Source organism: Agrilus planipennis, unplaced genomic scaffold, assembly GCF_000699045.2.
Source record: "Agrilus planipennis isolate EAB-ADULT unplaced genomic scaffold, Apla_2.0 scaffold83, whole genome shotgun sequence".
In the NCBI taxonomy this organism is placed as follows: domain Eukaryota; kingdom Metazoa; phylum Arthropoda; class Insecta; order Coleoptera; family Buprestidae; genus Agrilus; species Agrilus planipennis.
Genome location: NW_020438895.1, coordinates 526,957 through 537,375, shown reverse-complemented (window position 1 = coordinate 537,375; position 10,419 = coordinate 526,957). Strand labels below are relative to the sequence as shown.

General features: G+C 31.6%; 3 protein-coding genes and 1 long non-coding RNA gene across 5 annotated transcripts in view; 2 read left to right on the top strand and 2 right to left on the bottom strand.

Annotated features, from left to right (window-relative positions):
• Positions 1-6: 6 nt before the first annotated feature.
• LOC108734295 (DNA polymerase zeta catalytic subunit) overlaps positions 7-10,419 on the bottom strand; it is an 18,869-nt gene continuing 8,456 nt past the window's right edge. Inside the window, exons 4-11 of the mRNA XM_025973134.1 lie at positions 5,184-5,275; positions 4,760-4,922; positions 4,667-4,706; positions 1,289-4,574; positions 954-1,144; positions 665-892; positions 378-606; positions 7-172 (exon numbers count right to left, since the gene is read on the bottom strand). Of these exons, the coding sequence (XP_025828919.1) occupies positions 11-172; positions 378-606; positions 665-892; positions 954-1,144; positions 1,289-4,574; positions 4,667-4,706; positions 4,760-4,922; positions 5,184-5,275 (4,391 nt within the window). The 3' untranslated portion in view covers positions 7-10. The remainder of the gene's footprint in view (positions 173-377; positions 607-664; positions 893-953; positions 1,145-1,288; positions 4,575-4,666; positions 4,707-4,759; positions 4,923-5,183; positions 5,276-10,419) is intronic.
• LOC112904033 lies at positions 5,335-6,147 on the top strand. The gene is made up of 3 exons (XR_003230855.1): positions 5,335-5,344; positions 5,406-5,630; positions 5,737-6,147. It is a non-coding gene; the product is annotated as an uncharacterized LOC112904033 (long non-coding RNA).
• On the bottom strand, positions 6,315-8,189 carry LOC108734306 (replication factor C subunit 3). Of its 2 annotated transcripts, XM_018465799.1 has the most exons (3): positions 7,847-8,189; positions 7,002-7,588; positions 6,315-6,941 (listed from the first exon to the last, which is right to left on the bottom strand). In XM_018465799.1, exons 2-3 carry the CDS (start codon positions 7,478-7,480, stop codon positions 6,356-6,358), a joined length of 1,065 nt encoding a protein of 354 aa, XP_018321301.1. In that variant the 5' UTR covers positions 7,481-7,588; positions 7,847-8,189; the 3' UTR covers positions 6,315-6,355. The 2 variants fall into 2 exon arrangements, with proteins under 2 accessions (XP_018321301.1, XP_018321300.1); XM_018465798.1 differs by lacking the exon at positions 7,847-8,189 and having other exon boundaries at positions 7,002-7,625.
• Positions 8,612-10,133, top strand: LOC108734309 (sorting nexin-12). The gene is made up of 3 exons (XM_018465803.2): positions 8,612-8,959; positions 9,015-9,235; positions 9,623-10,133. The coding sequence occupies exons 1-3, from the start codon at positions 8,786-8,788 to the stop codon at positions 9,726-9,728; spliced, it is 501 nt and encodes a 166-aa protein (XP_018321305.1). The 5' UTR covers positions 8,612-8,785; the 3' UTR covers positions 9,729-10,133.

Here is a 10,419-nt window from a genome sequence, read left to right as displayed (position 1 = left end):
CTAAAGAATACTAAAAATCACAACTATCGTTATCAAATGACTTTGAAACAAGTTGCCGTACAAACGGAGCCTGTTGTAAGTCTTTATGTGTTTGATTTAATCTATAAAGAATAGGACAGTCTAGGGAGATACATTCGTTACCATCGTACCTTTTACAGCATGACTGGCAAATCTAAAATTCAATTTTTGAAAAACTACATAGCACTAATCACTAACAGTACATAAGATCACCACACATTTTCGTTTGAAATTTTTGGAAACATTAATCACCTTCAACAGTAGCTACTATATTGATCAATTCTTTACTTGTTACTCAACGAATATTATTATTAAAAAATGATTGTTAATAAATATAAAATTTATAAAACGAATCTTACCAGTAATGTTTCTTGGTAATTCTTTTCCCAATTTCTCAATTTCTCTTGCAAAACAACCATAGTCTCAGTCGGATAACTCAAGCACTTGTCACACAGTCCATTCTGAGCATGCGCACCACAACTAACACAAGTGGTGGTAAAAAAATACTGTGAGATTGTGCTCTTCTTAGGAACCTGCTTGAAAAAAGTAGGAAGATACAGAACCTGCTTTCGTGGCATTTCCTTAAACCTAAAAGTTCAAAAAATTGTTCAAATATTTTAATTATCTAATAATATTTCCTTTTTACCAAATATTAACATCTGCTCCAATTAAATTTAAACACCTATTTAAAGGAGGGATAATGGCGTGGGTAATGTAATATAAAGCGTTTATACGTAAGTTGGAATCGGCTAAAAGCTCACGTGGGCAGCGGACAAGTTTTATTAGGGGAAGTCCCGGGGGACCGTTGATAATTACGTACGGTACACGCTCTTTGCGTCTAGGTTCGTTACGTTTATCTATAGTTTTCCACTTTCTGAAGTTGAAGGATTTATTAAGTTCATAATTTATAAGTTATTTAATATGAAAATAATTACTTAGCAAGCTCCAAGGCGGGCACGCAAGCACCAGGTCTGTAACCCCCTTCACCTCTGTATTCTTTAGCAAAAGTCAAATCCTGAAGGCTTACACGTCCAGAAAACAGTTTGACGAATTGTCTTACAACATACTGACGAACTAGGCTCACATCCTGAGTGTCGAACAGGATTTTTAAGCATTTTTCTAGAATCTTTAAGAGAATGTACTTAATAAGACTATATTTATAATACTACTTTTAAGTTATAAAATCTGAATTATATAAATTAGAGTGTAGTAGATACTTTAATTGTCAAATTACCCTTAAAAATTGAATTAGAAAAAGAAGACGTTTTACCTTTGAAACTGCTGGACAACCATCTCGACGTATGGTTTCAATACCTTTTGAACAAAGTTCAGGTTCTTTCTGGTCTGGTGATTCGTACATATAACCAACATATCGTTTTTTCGTTTGTAATATGCACGGTTGAAATACCTTCTCTAACTTCAACTTAACAGGGCTCGGATTGTCATTGGTAACTGCATCGGCAATTTCCGTTCCTATTCTAAATGCATCTTTCTTACTTCGGCCTGGTGTGAGAACAAAAATTGAATCTGTATCCCCGTAAATTACTTTTGCTCCCCATTCGGGAACACTTTGGATTAATTTTATGGCCCTTAACAGTGTTTCTCGTCCTTTGCTGACAACACTGTCTCCTACTTCGACGGACGGCATGCGTCCACTAAAATTGGCCGCAGTGTAACCGTAGGTAACGTTGGCTATCAATTTTAGACCGAGTTGTCTATTGTGAAGCACTCTCTGTAACGTTTTATCACCAGCATTTTCTTTTATCGACTTTTTAACCATTAGTCTTGTATCTAAGATTTCTCTTAACATTCTAGGAAGTATACCTTCCCTTACGCATTCTTTAACAAAAGCCGCTCCACATGGTGAAATGTTAAGGGCGTCATTTTTCACCAACTTTTTAAGCCTGTTTCTAGATAGTTTTAATTGTGTTGCCCCAAATTCAAATGGTATATTTTTACCCAATCGTTCAACTTTTCCCAAACAGGTCGAAAAACAGTAATTATAAGCAATTATCATGGACGGATATAAACTCTGAAAGTCCAATACTATAACAGGGTCGGCGTAGTATCTGGATTGAGGCTCCAGAATAAGCGGTAAATACTCCGGGGCATTCATTTTCGCTCTTTGTTGAACACTGGGAGACACAGCAATATAGTTAAGGGGTTTTGCCAGTCTCAACATCATAGATTCTACACGAAACTGAGATCCACGCGACAAAACTTCATAAAATTGGATGCCAAAAAGTCTTGCCAATTCACTAGTTCTTCCTACAATATCAAGTTGCTCCAAAATGTCCAACATTCCTCGTACCCGGTACAAATAATGATCTATAGTTCTCTTATAGAAAAGGGATGATTTATGTTCCCACCAGAATGTAAGATCTTTGTAGCAAAATTTAGGAACTCTTCTGTGCATTACATGGTATAGAACGTTTTCGAAAGAGTAACTTTGAAGTGCTATTTCATGTCTTAATAGTCTCCAGACATCTAAAACAATTCTTCCTGTTAAATTCAATTCTGTTTGTTGTTCATCATCAGAATGTTTAAGTTCAAGAGAAGATCGTGATAGCAAGGGCCTAAGGTTGATGTTAAGTTTGTAACTTCTTTCAAATAAGTAACCCCAAGATTGCATTTCTATTTCATAACCGGCAACTATGTCAGGATCTGTTGTTCTAACGAGATCAGCGAAGTCGTTAATAAGATCTTGTTCAGTATCGACATGTTTTATGGTAACATTTTGCTCTAATAACTCTATTCGATTTCTGAGATTATTCTCCACTTTTACGGCTATTATTCCTGTCGTTATTCGTTTATTTTGATCAGGCACGTCATTGAATATTGTGTAAAAAATTGCCCTTATTGGATCATATTCGGGATTCGGTTTAAAGTCGCCACGAGTTTTTGTGTGTAACTCCATAGCAAGTAGCGTTATAAATTGATGTTCTGCAACAGCGCGTGCTTTTTGAAGATTTTCTAACGACATTTTGAACCCAAATGTGTTGTTTAATGTGGCATTTGAAATTTGACGAGAATCAGCAAAATTTAAAGACTGATTTCGTAATAAAGTTTTTCTGAAATCATCTGACGACTGAAATTCCTTAGTAGATTCCAATGATTTCTCATTAGTTGTTTCTTGAATATGTTCAGTTTTATCTTTAAATTTGTCAATAAGTTTACTCTTTTCTATACGTTTCTTTGATTTTTGATCTAAAGAGAGGCTAAGACTTCTTTTTTTATTTTCCATGTTCTTTGGAGTCATCTCGTTTTCAATTTCAAATGCGTTTGAGGCTTGATTAAGGTCTTCCATTCTCAATTCAAGTGGTGTGTTAGGGGTCAGTGTCAACGATTCATCTTGACTGTCATTTTCATTATCAGGGCTACAGGGTACCAAAACCTTTTTCTTCTTCTTTTTTGGGGTAATGTTGTTTACCTTATCTTTTTGATTTTTTAGCCAATTTTCTACTTCTTTTCTGGTAGGTGGCAACTTTGCTGGGGTTACTAGGCAATCCTCGTACGTGCAAAGTGATAATTTTATTTTAGAAAAATCTTTTACTGTAATTCCTTTCACTAAGGAAGAACTCGCATTTTTCCTGAAAAATTCTAAACCCCGTTCCATGCTTGCATGTTCAAAGATTGGAAAGTCAGAGGATTTATTACTTAATATTTTCAACGAATTATGGCCTACTTCAACAGTACCAGTAACATCAAAAATGTTGCTATAGTAAGGCTCTTGGTGCCTCATTAAAGGAATATTAAATTCTTGCATGGAAGAAAGAACCATTTGATTAGTAGGAGGATTAAATTTCGGCATAATTACTTTACAATCGTCTTGTGTTAAGTTATTTTGTTGGTTACGGGTATTATCGAATTCTAAAAGACTTAACTGTTGCGAAAATTTCGAAAATGAACTGTCTTGTAATGGTTTTTGATATGGTGTTATGCTGCTTGAGGAAGTTGACGAAGACTGCGAAAAAGGCGCTTTATTTTCATCAACTTCTGAATGCGTCAGGGTGTTAGAAGTAGAAAAGAGTTCTTCTTCTTCTAAAAACACTCTTGTTTGGGATAAAATTGTATTAGAAAAGTAGTCAAATGAATTATTAAGATTATCTGAAGTTCCTGCTACAGGTTCGTAATTGTTTTGCTTATCATAAAGTGTGGAATTGTTTAAAACATTGTCACTAACAATATTTTCAACTAATTCGATGGATTCTACAATCTCATTTGCAGAATTGTCCTCCAAATCTTTATGTTTGATGTTATCATTGACATTGTCACAAAATATTCTATTATTAGTTCCTACAGCAATAGTATTTTTCCCGGATTTGTCTGGAACAGTTTTATTTCTTATTTCTTTTTTAATATGTGACGAAGAATTATGAGACAACTTTGTTGATCCTAATTTAGAAGAAGTAATTTTCTGATTTGAATTTTCTTTATTACTGGATTCCAAAACATTTGGTATTCTCCCTTTTTTATTACAAAGACTATAGCGACATTCCAAATGTTCCTCGCTATAAGTCTGTTCTAGATTTTGTGACAATTTCTTATTTTTCGTACTAAAAAATATAAAAAACACTTTCGGTTGAAATTATTAGTGTCAAACAAATTTAATATTCAAAAAAGTAAATGTTAGTAATACTTTACTTACGTGGCACAATTGGTTTTAGAAGAAATCACTTGTTCAGAATCTAAAAAGTATTTTTCATTAATAGAAACATAAATTACTTATTTTTACTTTTACCATCTTCTGGTGTTTTCGAAATTTTGTGTATGGATTTAAGAGGAGAATTAATTACTACCGTAAGAGGTGAATATTTTGGAGTCCGAGGATGTCTTTTACATTTCGGGTTTTTCTTTTTTGTGCTTTCTTCGTCTGATGAACTATCCCAAGCACCATCCAAACTCTAAAATTGAATTTGTTTGTTTATAATAAAAGGTGAATACAGTGTATATTATGAAGAAATTTAAAAATTACTTATTTAAAGTAATCCTTTAGAAAATTACTTCTATTAATTAATTAATACTGTAAACACCACACTTTTTTGATTATGTGTTATTCGACTTTTTTAAAAAAGAAAATTAAAATCTGACTGACTCGACTTTTTGTACGACCACGCCTTAAAAATTAAACTACTTATTTGCATATTTAGCATATGTATAATTACCTTTATAACTAATTCGTTAGAATTGCAGTTCTTTTTCGTAGTACATCTTCTTTCGAGATTCTTCTTAACTTTCTTTTTAACGTTATACACACCATGTTTACAACGTTTAAAATTTGGTAATTTAATATACTTTCCATGAGGACTGTTTTTNTATAAAACTGGTTGGTTAGACTTTTTATAATAACACAAAATAAAATAATAAATTACAAATTAAATTTTAAGATTTATGGAGCAAGGTGATAATGCTTCCCTGTCCAGGAAGACAAATTAAATGTTGTGCTTTTAAAAATAAACTGTTCTTGTTAAATGTGAATAATAAATGTGGTTACTTTTTTAACAATGACACATCGCAGTGGATACAAATAAATATAAATGGAGAAGAATCAATTCCATCTTTTTTTGATATATTTACGATATTCTCCCATAAAGACAGCTTATACTTTAAAGGTAAATATAAATATTTACCAAAACTTGAACTATAAAAACTTCATCAGAACAGCTTTAAAGCTTTTACTAATATCTAAACAAATAAATATATTTCGAGGGTTTTTAGGTTTAAATTTAATCGAAACGAAGCTAAAGGGTTTCTCATTAAACGTGGTTAATTCAAAAGTAATTACGACACAAAGCTATGACTCTATGGAATCAGTTTTGTGTAATGATATTGTGTATTCACTTTATCGAAGAAAACCTGACGATGGATGTTGCCGAATTTCGTTAGAAAAATTACACTTGGATACCTTTAATATTGATTACATCTTTAAGGATGTAGAGGAGGATTCGATAATAAAATCGGACAAGGGAAATTTTAGAATGCTACCATGTACGTTTTTATTTTCCTTTCAACATTGGAAATTAGTTAAAGGAAATAATTTTAACAACAATTTTGCTGCAGAGTTGTTCAACGAATAGAATTATTGATGTAAATTTTTATAAAAACAGAAAATATATTTTTACAAGCAAATATTTTTTCTTATTTGTTAACCCCCCCCCCCAATTTTTTTACATTTGTGACACGTTTTATATTTTGATAACTAGCTCATTGTTTTCTTATTGTTTTTCACAAATATCACTTGTTTGTAAAAAAATATACTTAAAAAAGGATGCTAAATAAAAATCAAGTTGTTTCAATTTCATAAAGAGATTCATTACACCAAAAGAAAAAGCAAAGCTTAACAAATATCTACAAATTCTCCCAGAAATTGGCTATAAATGCACATGAACTTTGCCATGAATGCTTCCAAATGAAAAATATCTTTAGAGCCAGTTTGTAAACGATGCTCATAAAATGCAGCACTTTCAACAATCTGTGGATGAATTTCTGGATCAGAAATTTTTAACAACTCCTTTAACAAAGTCTTAAAAATAATATCACTGGGAATACCATGTATAATTAATTCATAGAAGCGCTCTCTAATTTCTGCTAATGTTGAAATACTTTGTTCTTTAATAGCTTTGTTTGCAATATGTTTAATAAATATCTGCCAATCTGGTTCTTCAATTTCTTGATCAGGGGTAAAAGGATAACTTTCTACTTTGCAAGCTTCACACATAAGAAGTGCTCTTCTGAGATTTCTGTTGGATTTAATTGCAATCCTATCCGCCAACTCTAGAGGTAAAGTGAGACCTTCTTTTTTACATATGGTTTGTAAAATTGTGGATATTTGTTCAATACTTGGAGCAGCAACTCTTATGCATAAGCAACGACTGCGAATGGCTGGTATAATACGTGAAATAGAAGTGCCGCACAAAAGCAATCTTAAAAAAGGTATGATTAACCTAACTGACCCCATCATTAGATCAAAATAATCAAACTACCTGCATGTTGAAATGTACTTCTCCATTGTCCTTCTTAAAGCATGCTGAGCATCTTTAGTTAGTTCATCAACATTTGTTAGAACAATGACTTTAAATGCTCTTTGCCCATTTATGTCTAACTGCTGAGTTTGAGCTACATTTTTAATTAAATTCATTATTATAACACGATCATAAATTCCCACATCCGAAGGGTTTACTTCTATGTGATAACTGCTACTAACAGTTGTAACTTCTAGTTTCTTGTTTGAAGGTGTCGTAAAATTCATATTTTCCACTTTAAGTCGTTCTACCCCTGGGCCATACATTTCTTTTAATAAGCACATCATTCTTGTTTTCTTACCTGAGCCACAGGGACCATAAAAAAGTAAATGGGGAAAATCACCCTCTTGGGTTAACTTTGACAAATTAGCTGCTTGTTCCTTATGATAGTCCAACTTCTGAAGGTCTTTAGGTCTATATTTATCCGCCCATAAACTCATTATGAAAGAAACTTATTCACCGTTTGTAATTAAATTTAATTACTATATTTGTTCCCGCCGCTATTATATATACAAGCATGACATAAATTCTAGGCATAGATAATAGATCTACAAAGGGATTCTAGGTTAGGCCATTGAATAAAAATTTGCCTATTGAAATTTATGAAACAAATTAAAGTTTTCTTATATTTTCTTATATAAGCTCTAGAAGCCCCTCAGTCAGTTCTAGTCCAGATGGGTACTTTTTTACCTTGTCATAGCAGTGTAAATTAGGACCATTGGGGCCAAAAATTTTTTATCAGTCGCAAATTGTAAAATTGCCTTCATCATCATAAATAAAGCATACAAAATTTAAAATAAACTTACCCTTTCATTTATTTTCATGGCATATCCTGTGGTAGCTCCAGGATGATAAGTCAATAACACAAACAATATTTACACGTGGCAGTAATTTGCCCGCACGGTACGCAGTCACTTGTTAAATAACTTTTGCAATATTACAGTTATTAAACCACGTCAATTACGAATGTAGTTTACGTAAGTTTATTTCGTATTGATTTTCACTTTTAATTACACCAAACAAAGACCACAATCGCTTGTTAACCACATTTACTACTAAAAATACCTATTCGAGCATATTCTCTCATCCCTCTTACCTCTTCTTCATCTTCTTCTGACCCATTTCTGATCATAGATAAGAGTCCCATGATTTTCTTCTTCTTTTTCTGTATGACAAAGTACAAAATTATTATAGATACTTTACCGCCACTTTTAAATTCTATTTTAAAAACCAAGGAGTTAAAAATATACATCATAAGCAAACATATCAAAGAAATAATAATGCCAAAGTATACTAAAAAAAAGTATGCGGTTAATAATAGGAGATGAGATTTTTATAAGTAGCAGTAATTTTTCGCAAACATAAAATTTAGCATGATAAGAATAACAATGGTTTTATTAGATTACTATTCAAATAATACGAAATTTCTCAAATCCACCTAATTTTAATACAAAAATGAAAAAAGAAATCTATTGTAGAGAACACCCTTTATCAGTGTAAAATGATAAATCTACATAAAAAAATTATGGTTTTTCTATTTAATCATGGATAATTGAGTTTGTTTCTGACGTTTGACCTTTGACAGTTTACAATATGAAACTTAAGGGAAGCACTATAAGAGCTAATAATTAGATAATAAAAATATAATTAAAAAAAGTTATATGATAAATATTTAGAAAATCGTTGTGCAGTGATATTATAACTGTTTTTATTGCTATTTATTGATATTAGCGATAACTACTAGAATGATGGCGGATACAGAAACAACAGAAGCCACTAGACGTCTTAATGTTAAGAAGCAAACTTTGGATGATGCTTACGCAGCACCCGCTAATTTTCTTGAAATAGACGTGGTCAATCCAGTAACAGCATATGGGGTTGGAAAAAAGAGATTTACGGATTATGAGGTTAAAATGAAAGTAAGCATGTTCACAAATATCCTAAAATGTAGTGCATACACCCCCTTTATTGCAGACAAACTTGCCTGTTTTTAAAGTCAAAGAATCAAGCGTTAGACGAAGGTACAGTGATTTTGAATGGTTAAGAAACGAATTGGAACGTGATAGTAAAATTGTTGTGCCACCCTTACCAGGAAAGGCATGGAAACGACAGCTGCCGTTTCGTGGGGATGATGGAATTTTTGAAGAAGACTTTATTGAAGAGAGAAGAAAAGGACTTGAAGTTTTTATCAACAAGTAAGTTGAGATCCAAATACATTAATAAGAACAATAATTGTTTGACTATGCTATAGCTTCATTAGGTGATGACATACATGTATCGATAAGTTATTAAATTCTTTGAAACTCGACACTTATTACTTTTCATTTGTATTTTTTAAAGTGGAGTTTCAAAAAATAAGTACTTTAACAATTAGTAGATAATGAATAACTTCATATTTATGTAAAGTTGATCTTAGGAACTACCATACTAGTTGAATTAAAGATAATTAAGGATTGTGTTTAAAATATTATTGTACCTAGACACACACAGTTAGTTGCAAACTACTGATAAGCTTTGAAAATGCTCCTTTAATGATGCTTTGTACCTCACTATAATTGTTAATTAAATGCTTTTAATTTCAGAATTGCAGGACATCCACTGGCTCAAAATGAACGTTGTTTGCATATGTTTTTGCAAGAGCAAGTGATTGACAAAAATTATGTACCAGGTAAAATCCGTAACACATAAGACTTTATCATATTGAGCAACAAAATTGTGATTAAATATTAAATTCCATCCTCCTTGTTTGGTTTATTTTACCTGTAATTTTTCATTTTCTTTGATATATAAATGTATAACATTTTATCTCTACTTTGTGCTAGTACTAATCAATACCATCTAAGTAAATTTCAGTTTTTTGCTAATTTTAGGGTACACTTGCCTTGTATTTTATCACATAAGGTACCGTTAGCTGTATGTAATGTGTTGTAGTCATGTTTTGATTTAGAACGTACTTTATAATAAGCAAAAGCCATGAATATAATATGCATAAAAACAAAATTGTACAAATCGCGATTTTATTTTATATTTCATATCGTGATTTGTTGTAGCCTTTTAGGTATATTATTGAAAATAAATCCTTATTATATGTTATTTACTCTTATTTGCGGATTGTAAGAACTTTCCGATGTGGGAATTGTACATTCATACATGTTATACTGTCTCAGCTGGCAAATGAGTTTATTTATGTTTACGTTTTTAAATAAACTATTTCCAGGTTGCCCTTGTTTTATTTAAGGAAAGCAATAAACACCAAAATAATTAAAAAAATATACTTATTTAATGCAATGCGAAAATATGCAAATAAACATAAAATTTATATAAAACATTCTTTTTTTCTTATTAATACCGAGATTGTTGACCTGTGGGTACTTAAAAA

Excerpts from the sequence above, each read along its gene's own strand:
- LOC108734306 (XM_018465799.1), bottom strand. The coding sequence starts at position 7,480 with ATGAGTTTATGGGCGGATAAATATAGACCTAAAGACCTTCAGAAGTTG. Across the intron at positions 6,942-7,001 it reads AAGTACATTTCAACATGCAG|ATTGCTTTTGTGCGGCACTT; the intron begins GTAGTTTGATTA and ends ACCTTTTTTAAG.
- LOC108734309 (XM_018465803.2), top strand. The coding sequence starts at position 8,786 with ATGATGGCGGATACAGAAACAACAGAAGCCACTAGACGTCTTAATGTT. Across the intron at positions 8,960-9,014 it reads ATTATGAGGTTAAAATGAAA|ACAAACTTGCCTGTTTTTAA; the intron begins GTAAGCATGTTC and ends CCTTTATTGCAG. Across the intron at positions 9,236-9,622 it reads CTTGAAGTTTTTATCAACAA|AATTGCAGGACATCCACTGG; the intron begins GTAAGTTGAGAT and ends TTTTAATTTCAG.